This window comes from Macaca mulatta, chromosome 14 (genome assembly GCF_049350105.2).
Source record: "Macaca mulatta isolate MMU2019108-1 chromosome 14, T2T-MMU8v2.0, whole genome shotgun sequence".
Taxonomy (NCBI): Eukaryota; Metazoa; Chordata; class Mammalia; order Primates; family Cercopithecidae; genus Macaca; species Macaca mulatta.
Window position 1 is genome coordinate 94,645,604 of NC_133419.1, and position 15,709 is coordinate 94,661,312.

At 42.3% G+C, this 15,709-nt stretch overlaps 2 protein-coding genes across 4 annotated transcripts in view; one reads left to right on the plus strand and one right to left on the minus strand.

The window, feature by feature from the left end:
* The window catches only part of MED17 (mediator complex subunit 17), a 30,461-nt gene extending 24,355 nt beyond the window's left edge, over nt 1–6,106 (plus strand). For 2 of the 3 annotated variants that reach the window (XR_013403178.1, XM_077960395.1), the window contains 3 exons: nt 6–123; nt 2,201–2,360; nt 4,308–6,106. Coding sequence is in view for 2 of the 3 variants with exons in the window: in XM_077960395.1 (XP_077816521.1) it covers nt 6–123; nt 2,201–2,360; nt 4,308–4,519 (490 nt within the window). In the remaining variant the exon portion in view is untranslated. 3 annotated transcript variants of the gene reach the window in all.
* A 4,568-nt stretch (nt 6,107–10,674) lies between these two features.
* VSTM5 (V-set and transmembrane domain containing 5) overlaps nt 10,675–15,709 on the minus strand; it is a 34,285-nt gene continuing 29,250 nt past the window's right edge. The window contains exons 2-4 of the mRNA XM_015115480.3: nt 13,442–13,768; nt 13,188–13,328; nt 10,675–13,057 (exon numbers count right to left, since the gene is read on the minus strand). Coding sequence (XP_014970966.3) covers nt 13,014–13,057; nt 13,188–13,328; nt 13,442–13,768 — 512 coding nt within the window. The 3' untranslated portion in view covers nt 10,675–13,013. The remainder of the gene's footprint in view (nt 13,058–13,187; nt 13,329–13,441; nt 13,769–15,709) is intronic.

The following is a 15,709-nucleotide window of genomic DNA, read 5'->3' on the forward strand; positions in this document are numbered from 1 at the left end:
TAAAGGTCCATTCAACTGCAATTGAATATTGGAGTTGAGCAGATTCGAGTTGTACATAGAGATGGAAGAGTAATCACACTATCGTATCAGGAGCAGGAGCTACAGGATTTTCTTCTGTCTCAGGTAACAGTTGCAGGTTGTGTTTTAAGCCCTCCTTCTTCGCATAGCTACTTAAAGAACAAATTGGTTAAAAAGTAGTTAAAAATGTAATAAATTATGTAAGAAGAAAATTTTTTTCCAGTAGAAATTAAATTCTGTTTAATTTCTAATGCACATTTTACAACCTGTTGATTAATTGAAAGTACTGATAAGCTGTCCTAGGTTTTCACATAGTTGATCTTAAGATGAAGGACCAGTTCTGAGACTGGCAAGTTTTTTTCCCCTCATGTCATATTTGTGAAGGTTTACAAAATCTGTAAGGTTTACAACATCTCCAGAGTTGTTGTAGAAACTGAAGAAAACTAGAGAAAGGGAGATCATATAAAAAATTATAATGACCATTATCCGTAATAAATAAAGTAGTTTAACCTCAAGTCCAAGGGGCAGTATAGAAAGTGATGGGTTTGAGGCTGGGTATGGTGGTTTGTGCCTATAATCCCAGCACTTTAGGAGGCTGAAGTGAGAGGATCACTTCAGGTCAGGAGTTCAATACCAGCCTGGGCAGCATAGAAAGATCCCTGTCTCTACAAAAATAGAAAATTGGGTGGGTGTGTTGGTATGTAACTATAGTCATAGCTGTTAGGGAGGCTGAGGCAGGAGGGTTGCCTGAGCCCGGGTGTTCGAGGTTACAGTGAGCTATGATTGGTCTCACTGTGCTTCAGCCCAGAGTGACAGAGCGAGATACCATCTCTTTAAAAAAAAAAAAAAAAAAAAGTGATGTGTTCTAGCCCCAGCATTACGACAAACTTGCTTTGTGACATCAGACAAATTTCTAGCTTTCTTTTCATATCTAACAGCATTTTTCCTAATTTCTTCATGGAGTTTTTAATGACCCAGTGAAATACTGAATTATAAGATAAAGGGTAGGTTTTTGAAATGTTAATGCAAGATACTATTTTTTTTTTCACATTAAAAAAAAACAGTTTCCACTTCAGAAGCAATGATCTTATATACTGATTTGCTTCTTTGCTGCCAAGTAAATAAAATTCATTTGTTAGGTGTGGCAGCTCTTGGCTAATTACATCCAAATTGGTTTGGTCACCTTAAGCACACACACAGAAATATATTAGAACACTATTGAGCAGGTCCCAGCATCAACGGGAGGTCTAGAGAACAAGGCTTACCAATGGATAGGGATCAACGCTCGATATGAGACCCATGGCCAGGGGAATGGCACTAATGCTGTCCCAGCACTGCTGCCTTCAGCACTGGTGACAGAATGCATTCTAAATTGCCTCCATTGTATCAGTCAGAGTCTTAACAAGAAATAGGTGGCAGACTCAGGAGGATAATTTTAGGAGGGCCTAGTTACTAAAAATCTATTTACAAAGGTATGGGTGTAGGAGAGCCACCAGGGATAGTGTGGTAACCTGCTGCTAGTCGTAGTAACCAGGTAACCAGGCCCCAGGGGTTTAGTGGTCACCATTGCTAGGCCAAAGTTAAGAGGAAGGACAGATTACAGGAACCCTAACGGGGAGAGTCATGTAGAACAGTCCATCTTGAGAAGCCTAGCAGCCAGTCAAGAGATACAACCAGCCTAGACAACCTCACAGGGAGGATGCCAGGGGAATAAATACCCTGACCTCACTCTTCCTTGCCGTCCTTCTGGCTCCCTTTGGATGGCTCCCATTACCTGAACCCAGCCCAAAGCCAGAGGACGTAAGAAAGTATTAATGTAACCACGTGTGTCAGCCTCCCAGGGCAGAAAATAAGGTAGACAGTGGATTTGAAGGGGTAAATGTTGCACTCTATTCAGTGATCTAGACAGGAGCCTTCAGTTGGCCAAATTTATGTCGCATGTCTGTGCTTAAGCTGCCAGTGGGCAGGAGAAGCAAGTATCAGGCAACTTTTGCTTTTGCAGTGGAAGGTGGAGTCTTATTCCCTCCCCTTATGTTACACACAGGAGGATTCCTCAGACCTAAGATAGGGTTGCAGTACTAGTCAGTCAGCACCCCAACAAAAGTTTACTTTGTGGTCGTGATGTTAGGTCACTGCACATATCTCTGCTGGTTGTCAGTTAAGTGTCCTTTTTCGTTCACAGATGTCACAGCACCAGGTACATGCGGTTCAGCAACTCGCCAAGGTTATGGGCTGGCAAGTACTGAGCTTCAGTAATCATGTGGGACTTGGGCCCATAGAGAGCATTGGTAATGCATCTGCCATCACGGTGGCCTCCCCGAGTGGGGACTATGCTATTTCAGGTACTTTCTGCTGCTTTGAATGAGAAGGGACCACTGGGAGTTTGGCTTTAACGTTTAGTTTTAATAATTAAATATTGGTAAGAGTAATTCATCTCTGCAATAAATTAGTTAATGTTGTATTTACACTGAATGTTTATTTGATCATAGCTATTATTCAGAGCAAGAGATTATTATTTCTCTTTCTAGTAATTATAACAAATGTTTAGATTGGCAGCACATTTTCCTGAGATAGTCTGAAAAGTGTCATCAACATTGTTACTCCTGCAGTCCCAAAGTTTAATGGATAAAAACTTTAAAAAAATATACTGCTGTAAACACGGGAAGAAAAATATCTGTTCCTACAAATAGTAAAGGGATGGAAGAGAGAGGAGTATCTAATAGTATCTAATGCAAGATACTATTTTTTTCACATAAAAAAATAGTAACAGCTTTTAAAATTTTTTAAATAAAAACATTTTAAATAATGTATTTTGTTTTGTTTTGTTTTATTTTATTTATTTTTGAGACGGAGTCTTGCTCGGTCGCTCAGGCTAGAGTGCAGTGGCGTGATCTCGGCTCACCCCAACCTCTGCCTCCCAGTTTCAAGCGATTCTCCTGCTTCAGCCTCCCGAGTAGCTGGGACTGCAGGTGCCCATCATCACACCTGACTAATTTTTGTATTTTTAGTAGAGGCAGCGTTTTGCCATGTTGGCCAGGCTGGTCTCGAACTCCTAACCTCAGATGATCCGCCCACCTCGGCCTCCCAAAGTGCTGGGATTACAGGCATGAGCCACCGCACCTGGCCGAGGAGAAGTATTTTATTAAGCACCTTCTACGCGTAGGCACCGTAATAGGCACTTGCATGAGTATTACATAGCTTAAATTTACATTTGAAGCACTTACGATTTTAGGGTGATCTTCATTTCTAATATCTGCTCTGACTACTTTAAAAATATAGTCGTGTTGCATAGCGACAGGGACAGGTTCTGAGAAATGTCTTGTTAGAGGATTTCATTGTGTGATAATAGAATGCACTTACACAGCCCTCGATGGTACAGCCTACTACATACACATCTAGGCTTCATGGCATAGCCTGTTGCTCCTAGTCTACAAACCTGTATAGCATGTTACTGTACTGAATACTCTAGACAGTTGTAACACAACAAAAGCAGTTGACTGAAATGTTACGCAGCTCATGACTATATTTGAAAGAGTGGGTAGTTAGAAATATTTCCCCACAGGATCACAGCTTGTGAGTTCGCAAGCTTGGTCATTGCTGGATCTTGATTGCTAGGAATTTAAAAATACCCTTTTCTTCTTTCCCAAGTAATAGTTAAAACCTCATTAAAACCTGAAATTCTTAATTCAGAATAATCTTTCCTTCATCCCTTTCGGTCCTGATTTTAAGTGGTTGAGGTTTCATTACATATTAGGCATGTATTAACAATTCATTGAATGATTACATTATCAAAGGAATGTATTGAAAAAAATAGGTGAATGTCCTACATGTGGTGGCTCACGCCTCTAATCCCAGCACTTTGGGAGGCTGAGGTGGGAGGATTGCTTGAGCCCAGGAGTTTGAGACCAGCCCTGGCAACATAGTGAGACCTTGTTTTTAACCGCCTCCCAAAAAAAGCTTTGTATGTTTTTCAGTGCTGCATGTGGAAATAAACAAAAAGATGATTTCCTGAAATTATAGAGGACATTTGACATTCCTAGGTCAAAACTCATCTTGCTTAATCTTTGTGGTACAAATAATAACTCCTGAATATTTATACTATCCTCTTATATAGAAGTTAGAATTTTTTTTTCTTGCATGTTGAAACTGAAAAAGCACTTTTTAACAAGAATGTTTAAGTTGGCAGACAAAGTTTTTGTATTCACAGTAGAATGAAGTTGTGGGATTTATCCTTGTTATTTCTAGTTTGGTAAACTAGAGTGTATTGATATTTTGGTTTTTCTCCACAGTTCGTAACGGACCTGAAAGTGGCAGCAAGATTATGGTTCAGTTTCCTCGTAACCAATGTAAAGACCTTCCAAAAAGTGATGTTTTACAAGATAACAAATGGAGTCATCTTCGTGGGCCATTCAAAGAAGTTCAGTGGAATAAAATGGAAGGTCGAAACTTTGTTTATAAAATGGAGCTGCTTATGTCTGCACTTAGCCCTTGTCTACTATGATTTTTTCCAGATGTTTCCTAAAGAAGTTTCCAGAAACTTTGACATGAAATGTTTGCAGATCAACTATAAGTACAAAGAAGAGATAACTTGCAAAGGAGTGCTGTTTTTAAAAACAATAATTAGGAAATGTTTATTTAGCACTTTGAAACTTTTCGCTTTATAAATGACAAGTGCTTTGAAATGCAGAAGTTTATGTACAGTTGTATATACAGTATGACAAGATGTAAAATAATATGTTTTTCATGCAGTTTAAAATATTACTAACTTAAGCGTTTCTATTTGCTTTTTAATATTCCTTCTTTGATGTGGACATCACATAAAGTGTGTGGTTTAAAAAATCTCCAAATACTTTTTCTTCCCCCAAATACTTCCTAAACTGTTTTTTTTTTTAGATGGATTTCACTCTGTAGCCCAGTCTGGAGTGCAGTGGTGTGATCATGGCTCACTGCAGTCTTGACCTCCCGGGCTTAGGTGATCCTCCTGTCTCAGCCTTCCGAGTAGCTGGGACCACACACATGCACCACCATGCCTGGCTAATTTTTGTATTTTTTGTAGAGACAGGGTTTTTCCATGTTGCCCAGGCTGGTTTCCAACTCGGCTCAAGTGATCCACCTGCCTCTGCCTCCCAAAGTGCTAGGATTACAGGTGTGAGCCACCATGCCCAGCCTACTCTCTAAACTCTCTACTCTCTAACCTCCCGTTGTCTGCTTTAAGCTTGCCTGGGTCTAACTTACATAGGTAATTTAAGAACATCCTCAGAAAGGACAGCTGAAGGCATAGGAGGCAGATTATCTCTTTAGGGCATCAAGATTTTTTGGTCTGTTCTCCCGCTTGAATGACTTCATCACTTGAGACACCTAGTGCATGGCTCATGCCCAGTCTTCCACCTGGGATTCTCCAGCCTCCACCCAGCAGCCCTGGATTGCTTTCTCCAATTAAGGCCTTTCCATTAGCTCTCTGCTTTTTCAAAGGAAAAAAACTAATGCATTAGTGGATTATCTTTTCCAAGGAACAGGTTTGCACTTCTTGGAAATAGTGCCTAAAGTGTGCCCATTAATGTGAGATAGATTTAGGCTTATAAACCTTTTGGTACCACTGAAAGTAATATCATATAGGTGAGGTCTCCTTATAAGTAAGTCTTTCAATTTTTAAAACAGACATCCTGCTTTAACAATTTGTAAGATGACTGTGCAGTAATACAATTCCTTTGTATTTCTCCACCGTGTTTTCATTAAAGAAAAATGGAGCTTGTGGGCCATGATAGAACAACTTTGTGCTTTTTTCCCCTTCTGATCAAGATCTTGCATCTTTCTATCCATGGAAATTAAAATAATTGGTATGAATTTGCGGTTATTTAAAAATCTTGAGTGCTTCAAAAGTTATTGTTGCCCACAAAATTTGCTTTGGCCAATAGGCTAATCTGTACAATTCCGTTCACATGAGGAGTCTTTTATGTGATTTCGAAGGCTCACACTAGTAGAGTGAGTCTGAGACTTTTGCTGAATGACCAGTTTTTGTTTATGTAAACTTCTACCATTGTAGATTGATACTTTGGTAAACTAATAAAAATGAATTCCTAAAATGAAATTTTGAAATGATACAAAATAAAAGCCCCATTTATTTGATTATAACCTAATTAAATTGCATCAAATATTAAAATTTAAAGACAGAGTCTCACTCTGTCACCTAGGCTGGAGTGCAGCGGCACTGTCTTGGCTCACTGCAACCTCTGCCTCCTCAGTTCAAGTGATTCTCATGCCTCAGCCTCCCAAGTAACTGGGATTACAGGTGTGTGCCACCATGCCCGTCTAATTTTTGTATTTTTGATAGAGACAGGGTTTTGCCATATTGGCCAGGCTGGTCTTGAACTCCTGGCCTCAAGTGATCCGCCCTTGACCTCCCAAAGTGCTGGGATTACAGGCATGAGCCACAGCGCCCAAGCCCCGCAAATATAAACATTTCTGAATGCTTTATTTTGTATTTCTCTGCTTGTCATGAATCAGTAACAATTTATGGACCAGGACCACACTTTGAGTAGAATGGCTGAGAATACATGTGCAGATACTACCATCTGTTCTTTTAAACCCCGTCTGAGTAGACTGGGATAACTGAAGACTTTACGGTCTTCATATCTTACTTTCCCTGTTTGGTCACATCGCTGTAGTGAATAGCCAGTACCCACCTAAAGAACTGTAGAAACTAAAGCAAATGTGGGAAAATGGTAGCTTAGTTGCTGTGGTAGCAATTCTTCTGCCTTATGTTTATTTACATTTTCTAGTTTAATGTTTTAACCTGAATTTCCTGGAGTTTGAAGGATGTGCTGTGGAAACTTGGGAGACAGTTTGAAGAAAACCAGTTAGCCCCTAAACAAGTATTGATAGGTTGGCAAGGAGCTGTGTTTGAATCTTGGCTCTACTACTGGCTTGCTGTATGAACTTGGCGACGTTTCTCTGTGAATCTGTTTCCTTATATATAAATGAAGATAGAGATGCCTCCTCTACTAACCTCAGTGGTGGTTGAGAAGTTTCAATAAGGTTGGTAATAAATGTTAAATTCTAAAGTGCTACGTAAATATAAAGCATTAAGCAAGTGTGCTTCTAAGAGTCAAGCCAATTAGAAAAAATGGTTGAGATACCAGCTGTATTTATTAGGAGAAAGCATTTCAGAATGTCATGTATTCACATTTGCATGATGTTTTATATATGGTGAAGATATTGAGTGCTTTTCATCAGATTTCTTTGCTGGAATACCATCAAATCAGAGGGATAACCTGATTATCTCATGTTGATCTGGAATTGTAATTGGCCCTTAAATGCTGGGATTACAGGTATGAGACACCACGCCTGGCCTCCTTAGATATTGCTGATGAATAAAAACAGGGGCAACTAAATTATTTAGTAAGTCCACTTTGTTTAGTTGGAAAAAAATCCATTCAGAACATGAGGCACCCGAGGGAAAAATATTTTTATGGACAGAACTACCTGGACAAGCACGAGCCTGTAATATCAAAGGAATTTAACCTAGGTGTGTGTGTGTGAGATGGAGCAGGAACCCCTTCTTAAAGGCCTGTGGGCGCCCTGAGCATGAAAATTAAGGAAAATCTTGAATTCCTTCGAGGGAATTTCCGGGGTAGTCCTGAGATATAAACAAGCAACTTGATAAGCAAGAAGATAATAGTAACTTAAAACAATTGCCAAGGAAGTTAAGAGTCCAGATGCTTGGTTCCCTATAGAAACTAAAGATAACATCTTAAAATATGACCCTGAGTTGTTTTCAGAATCTCAGATCCCCACCAAGTGGATTTGCTGTCATGTGGGCCTCAGATAAGCAAGGACAACTTGCACTGCTGTTCTTTGTTCTGAATTTCTTCCTGAGGGGCCTGGAGGAGGTCAAGCCTGTGAGCTGGAGCTAACATTCTTTTCTTTGACCCAAATTTTAGACAAAGCTTCTTAGCCAATTGCAAATCAGAAAATCTTTGAATCCACCTATGACCTGTTGGGCCCTGCTTCGAGATATCCCACCTTTTAGATCAAACGAATGTACAGCCTCCTCCATGTATTGATTTATGACTTTGCCTGTAACCTCTGCCTCTCCACCTTTGTGGGTTTTTGGGGGGTTTCTTGTTTTTGTTTTTTGAGACAGGGTCTTGCTCTGTTACCCAAGCTAGAGTGCAGTAGTGCAATCAGCTGCTCATTGCATCCTCAACCTCCTGGGTTCAAGTAATCCTCCTGCCTCAGCCTCTCAAGTAGCTGGGACTACAGGTATGCACCAACACATCTGTCTAATTTTAAAAAATATTTTGTAGAGTCAGGGTCTCACTATGTTGGCCAGGCTGGTCTCAAACCAGCTCAAGGGATACTCTCACCTTGGCCTCCCAAAGTGCTAGGATTACAGGTGTGAACCATTGTACCTGGCCTTGCCTCCCCACCTTTAAAACCCTTACCTGTAAGCCATTGAGGAGTTGGAGTTCTTGCTCGGTGCCCTACAATAAATACCTCATTTCTCTTGCTGCAGTCCCAACGTCAGTGCTTGGCTTTGCTGTGCCAGGTGAGCAGACCCCAGTTTGGTTTGATAATGTTACTTTATAAAACCAAATCTAACACTAAAACTTTAGATTTATTTTACATTATCAATACCCTCTCTCCCACCAATACTCAATCTCCAAAAAATCTTCTACCAATTCTCGGTAAAACCCACCGAAATCGTGGAACATTGAATTCCCTAAAAGACCAAGAGATTCACAGGACATAGAATTGAATGCATTACTTAACAGGCAGAAGCCATCTTGGTTGAAGGAACTGGCCTGATACAATAGTAAGTTTGCCTAAGATGATTTTTGTTTATATCATTTGAAATAAAAAGTGATTTTTCAGTGAACAAACAATTACAGTGTGTTCAAAAATACCCAGCCAGGCACGGTGGCTCATGCCTGTAATCCCCACCCTTTGGGAGGCTGAGGCAGGCTGATTACCTGAGGTCAGGAGTTCGAGACCAGCCTGACCAACATAGTGAAACCCTGTCTTTACTAAAATACAAAAATTAGCCAGGCATGGTGGTGCACGCCTGTAATCCTAGCTACTTGGGAGGCTGAGGCAGGAGAATTGCTTGAACCTGGGAGGCGGAGGTTGCAGTGAGCTAAGATGGCACCACTGCACTCCAACCTCAGTGACAAGAGCAAAGCTCTGTAAAAAAAACCAATTAATAGTGTATTCATACTATGGACTGCATTGTGTAGGCAAGAAGAATGAAGTTTTAGAATAGGTAGACATGAAATAATGCCCAAGACACATTAAGGAAAGACTGGTGAGTTGTAGGGTAATATATATGATAGAATCCCATTTGACTATAAAGAAAATAGGTTAAATATGTATATTTGGCATATATATACACAGATATGTTCATATATGCATAAGCAAGTCTAGAAGGATACACACCAAGTTTGACTGTTGTTTCCTCTGGATTGAGGGAAGGAGAGAGATCTTTTACTTTATTTAGTTTTTGTTAATTAACTCTAGCCAAAGATACTTTAATATACATAGACTTTAGTGGCATTTGAATTTTAAAGAAGGATTTATCACCTCTGTAAGCCAAACCAAAAATACCCACTTAATTTTTAAAGGGCAGTGGAAATGTTCTCAAGAATTGGAAAAGCTGACAGCCAGGTTGGGTGGATTCAGAGAGATGCAAACACTGGCAACTCACACCATTAATGGGAATTGAGTTGGGGATAGATGTGCTAACAGTGATCACAAGGATTTGCTCTGCTTTTAGTAAGCTATGGATGTGTCTGATGCTTCCCTGGAAACTGGGCAGAAGAAACTTATGCTGGATATGTAAAAACTGATGCCGGTGAGACAAGTTTCCACTTCCCCCAGTATCCTCTCCAGTGTTGTCAAGGAGGCAGCATGTGAATCACGTCCCTGGGGATTCACCCTATCATATTTGGCTCCTTTGTCCTGGTTACCTCTCCAGCATTCTATTCTGCCATCTCTTCTCAATCCCTTGTTACACTTACCCAACTCTTCGGAATTAGAGGGTTTGTCTCTGCATTCTTGCCTGGGGCAAGATACCCTGATAACCTTCTCTCTCACTGCTTTTGCTTCTCACCTTTGTGAGGTATTGCTTCAAATCAGAGTAAGCACAAAGTGCTCTCAGGTATTTACCATCTTCCGTGGCCTTCAGAGGACATGAGCTCTCCTTGCATACCCGCAACACCATGAAATGAGAAAGTACAATATATACCTTTTGGGGTTCTAAGATCATAACCTCTGAAAGGACAGTCTGTTGATAAAGCATGTGTGTTCTGTAGGGTGTCTTACCCACTGCTGAACAAGTGGTACAATTGTCACTTCCTACTTTTGGCCCATTCCAGAAGCAGGAAGAACGCTATTGAATTGCAGTTAATATTCTGAAAGCATAAATTTCAAATTGGTCTTGTAGCTACAATTGGGGGAGAATGGTGGTGCTGATAAGGTGTAGTTTTTCTGAATTGCTAAATAATGTTTACTGTTAGAACCAGTGTAATTAGTTGCATTGTCACTTAAAATATGTGCCAGACCTGGCTGTGATTAAGGGTTTTGTTTATGCTCAGCTTAACAGGACACAGCACCCAGAGCCTCTGATTTTTCGGCAGGAGCAGGCACACACACAAAGGATGAGGACGTTATTTTCAGGTTTTATTTCATTCATTCTTTAAAACACTTTTTTTTTTCACAGTTTGAAACATAATTTATAGCTTAACATTTACACTAGCTAATCTCTGTGATTTTTATTTATTTAAAAAATAAACAAAAACCTCAGGCTTTGGATTTTAAAACTTTCCACAGGAATGTTCAGGATGGCAGAGCTTTAAAAATTCAAAAGAAACCCTTTCTTCAAAGAAATGGAAAGCCAAGGAAAGAAGCTTTTTTTTAAAAAAAAATTGTAACTTCCCACACTACTGATGTGAATAAACTCTCATGAGATTTTGTGGGGCAATTTAATTGACATCTGCCGTGGAGGCCTCTCAGTGGTGTTCTTTTCCAACTCCCCTTTGATTATGAAGATTGCCAGCCCTGACTTCGGACAAGTGGAAGAGCAGAGTTCTCAAAGGCAGGTAGTGTGGAAGAGGACATGCTGCCCCCAGCAGCCACCCAGCTCCTACTGCTTTCCTGCTGGTGGCCTCTCTGTGTGAAAGATGAGAAAGAAATCAGCAGATTATCCTTGAGCCCCTTGGATACTCCTCACCTCGTTTCTTCATAGCACTGGAAACTGTCCTGGCCCAGGGCCTGGTTCCTTTGACTGCTGCACGGGGAAAGGGCACAGTGTGTGAGTTTACACGTGTGTCTACAGGAGGCGCCTTGAGGGTATCTTCTACCTGTCAGGTGCTAGAGCTACACATCTGTTGTGTAGACCAACTGCTCTCGCCTTTTGAATCAAGCAGTGCTATGGGAGTCCTGCTCTGGATACTGACAGTTCCTGTCTGAATATTCTGAGAGATCCCTTCCCACAACTCTGGATTCAGTATTGAGGGAAAGGGTTGTAACTTATCCAAGCAAATCCATCTCTGCCACATAGGACATAGAGAAGATATGGACATTGGAGACCTGAAAGGAGGGAGAAGAGAAAGGAATGTTCTAGCACTTCTTAACCTTTGCATGGGTGACTTTGTAGCTGAGCACTAGGAACACATCATCATGGGGTGGTACTTTTGGTCTGTAGCTATGAATATTGGAGAGAGAAGAGAATGGAAGATAAATCCATGCCTCCATTTAGAGCTTGTCAAATGGAAGTTGGGATGGAGAAACAGGTGGACATGGTGACCAACAACCTGAGGGAATAATGGCCACAGCCAGCTGTGGTCCAGTCCTCAATCTCACCTGGAGCCCCAAGACCTTAGGTGATTTTATCAATTTCTAATACTCAGAATAGCATTTTCCAGTATAGCTTTCCAGATCCTTGAAGAAGCCTCATGCTTTTCATAAGTTGCTCAGAGAACTCTGTGCGTACTGTGGGCTTCTCTTGATACCCTGACTGTGAGGTAGGCAAAGGCCAAGCGTTCCTCAGGTAGGAGAGGGCAAGGGCCTGACTTGAGACGTGAAGCGTTAGTGACTGAGGGGGACAGATCCAAAGCCCGAGATGACTGATTTTCCAGCTGCATCACCCACTGTGCAAGCTCAGCTTTCACACAGGTGGCATCCAGTGCTTCAGGAGGCCAGGTGCTGCCCATAGCAGAGATGAGCTGTTGTTTTACTTCCAATGGCCTAAATTTGAGCCATGGGAGGGAAAATCCAATTAATGTTGGAATGAGGGAGGAAGAGAAAGATAATTTTCTCTCTATTCCTTGTATGCAAAGCTGGCCTCTCAGGAGTCCACTGAGCTCCTCCCCCATAAAACTCCCAGCCACCGGGCCTCACCTCTGAGCAGCTCACTGCAGCACAACAGCACCAACCCCCACCCCCAGTCTCTTCACCTCTGCTCTGAGGCAGCAGATTGTCTGAAAGCCTCAGGTTTTCTCACCATAGCTCCCACAATCATGCTTGCTTGTGGGATACCAGATGGGGGACTGGTAGGCACAGCAGTTGCAGAGCAGATAGGAGCACAGAAAGCATGTTCTAATGCTGGCTGCACACCCATCTGGAAATCCTCTGGCCTCTGATACAGGGACTCTGACAACAGGCCATCCTGCACGCCAGAGTGAGTGTCGTGAACAAGCAGCCAACGCGTGCACTTGCCCATTGGTTATGGGTCAGCATGGCTGTGACGCTGCAGCCAAGCAAAGCTCCTGGTTCAAGGCCTCAATCACTCTTCTCCTTGAACTTGGCGTGAGTCCTAAAACTAGCTTTGTTCATCCACAGTCCTCAACTCCATGCAGTCAATGTTGTTAATCTCCTGCTGTCCTGTCAGGAGCGGGCTGCAACAGGACCACACACAATGGGTATAATAGCTGTGCTTGCTCTTTTTGTTGGAGAATAGTTTCCTCTTGAGGTAGGAATGCAGTTAGGCCCAGCCTTGGCTAACACTCAACATCTTCCAGCTCAATCTCCTCAGTTGTGCTTTCTGTAAAGCAAAGACAAGTCAATGAGTTGGAAATCAAGCCCCATAGCGCTTTCTTGGTGAGAACAAGGTAACACATGCCACCTCTGGCCTCAAAACCACTCATGGATTATCACAAGGCCCAGGGAGTTACCTTTGAGTTTGTGTCTTCTCTTCCTCTGAAATTTATATGCACACTTATTACAAACCCACATGAGGCTGATTAACACTGCGGCCACAGCAGCGAGAAAAGCAAGGAGGACAGCGACAAAGTGCAGGTCTTCATAGAGGATCTCTATGGAGTGAGGGTGAGGGAAGGGGGAATACAACATTTCTTTTAATATTGTGAAATCGACCTCCCACACACTCACCGTTCAGAGGGGTGCCCGGGGCCAGGGGATGTCTTACCAGAGACGTGCAGCACGATGGTGCCAAACTGGTTGCTCCCCAGGCGTTCCGTCACGGTGATGACATAGTAGCCGGAATCCCTCACTCCCACACTGAAGAGCTGGATGGAGCCGTTGTCGAAGGTGCAGACTCTGTCCTTGTGGCTTTGGGAGATGTTGGCCTGAGTCCCTGGTTTCCACTCCACGATCTTCTGCGTTCCCCAGTTGGACGAATACGTCCATTCGATGGTGGGCACTCCGTGACAGGAGTACTCAACGGAGAGCAGGATGTCTTCTTTGACGGTGGCATTGATGGTGGCCTGAGGAATGTACAGGGACACGCCCTGACCTGCAGGATGATATGCTGGATGTTGGGCACATATATATGGCTTTATACTGAAGTGAACTTATATAATTCGTTAATCTATTTCACAAATATTTATTGTGTGCCTATTATATACCAGGAACTGTTCTAGGTTTTGGTGCTTAAGTGATAATGCTAAACAAGACACAAGGCTCCCTGGAGATAGAGAGCTCTACACACAGAGCAACCTTTTTCTATTTTGAAGAAACTCTGTTTAGAATGCTCCCTTTTATTTCAACCAGGAATCTGACACCTTTGTAGCAAGGTGGACTACAGAGGTTCTCTCCTAGTATATGGGAGCCCTTCTGATGCCCAAGGACTGTTCTCATGACTCTCTGGATCACTCCCTCTCACTCAAGCCCTCAATGTGTGACATAGTTATTCTTTAACACAGAACAAAGTGCAGAGTTTAAGACGACTGGAATAAAGAAGAAAACAGAGGTCAAATTCCAGGCCAGACCTCAGAGGGCAGGAATCGTTTCTTTATCCCTATGGTCCCTGAAACCAGTACAATGCCTGACACATGGTGGTTGGTCAATAAATGTTTGCTGAGTAAATGAATAAGTGAATGACCAAATATTTACAGCAACAAGAAACATGAGCCTTTTCCTAATAGGAATGTCGACGCTTAGGTGTTTTGAAAAATTAAGTACATCTAAAAGCTAACATAGGGAAGAGAACTATATTTAAGACTTTCTGTGCCAGTTACTATGTTATCTACTTTACAATCCTTATCTATTTTATTGTATTTATTTTTTGAGATGGGGTCTTGGTCTTTCGCCTGGGCAGGAGTACAATGGCTTGATCTCAGCTCACTGCAACCTCCACCTCCTGGGTTCAAGCGATTCTCCTGCCTCAGCCTCTCAAGTAGCTGGGACTACAGGCGCCTGCCATCACACCTGGCTAATTTTTTGTATTTTTAGTAGAGATGGGGTTTCACTATGTTGGCCAGGCTGGTCTCAAACTCCTGACCTCATGATCTGCCTGCCTCAGCCTCCCAAAGTTTTGGGATTACAGGCGTGAGCCACTGCACCCAGCCATCTCTTTTATTTTTTACATAGGCACACCAACATGCCCACATAACCAGTAAATGGAAGAGGAGGGATTTCAGCACAGTTTTGATTCCAATCCTGGATCTCTACTTTGTTTTTTGTTTTGTTTTGTTTTTGAGACAGTCTTGCTCTGTTGCCCAGGCTGGGGTGCAGAGTCACGATCTCAGCTCACTCAACTTCCACCTACTGGGTTCAAGTGATTCTTTTTTTTTTTTTTTTTTTTTGAGACAGAGTCTCGCTCTGTCGCCCAGGCTGGAGTGCAGTGGCCGGATCTCAGCTCACTGTAAGCTCTGCCTCCCGGGTTCACGCCATTCTCCTGCCTCAGCCTCTGAGTAGCTGGGACTACAGGCGCCCGCCACCTCACCGGGCTAATTTTTTGTATTTTTAGTAGAGATGGGGTTTCACCGTGTTAGCGAGGATGGTGTCGATCTCCTGACCTCATGATCCGCCCGCCTCGGCCTCCCAAAGTGCTGGGATTACAGGCATGAGCCACCGCACCCGGCCAAGTGATTCTTATGTCTCAGCTACCTGAGTAGCTGGGATTACAGGCGTGTGCCACCACGCCAGGCCAAATTTTTTTTGCATTAATATTTTTAGTAGAAATGGGGTTTTGTCATGTTGGCCAGACTGGCCTCAAGTGATCTGCCTTCTCGGCCTCCCAAAATGTTGGGATTACAGGCGTGAGCCACCATGCCCAGCCCATCTCTCTACTTTGTGACTATCTATCTATCAATCATGTATCTATGTTTCCTGATTTCTCTGACCTCAAATATGAGCAGTTGCAGTAGTGATTACTGCTGTAAGATTTAGAGAACTATATTTAGAACTAGTGAAAAATCTATATTATAACCTCTGTGCATTTCGTGTACATTCT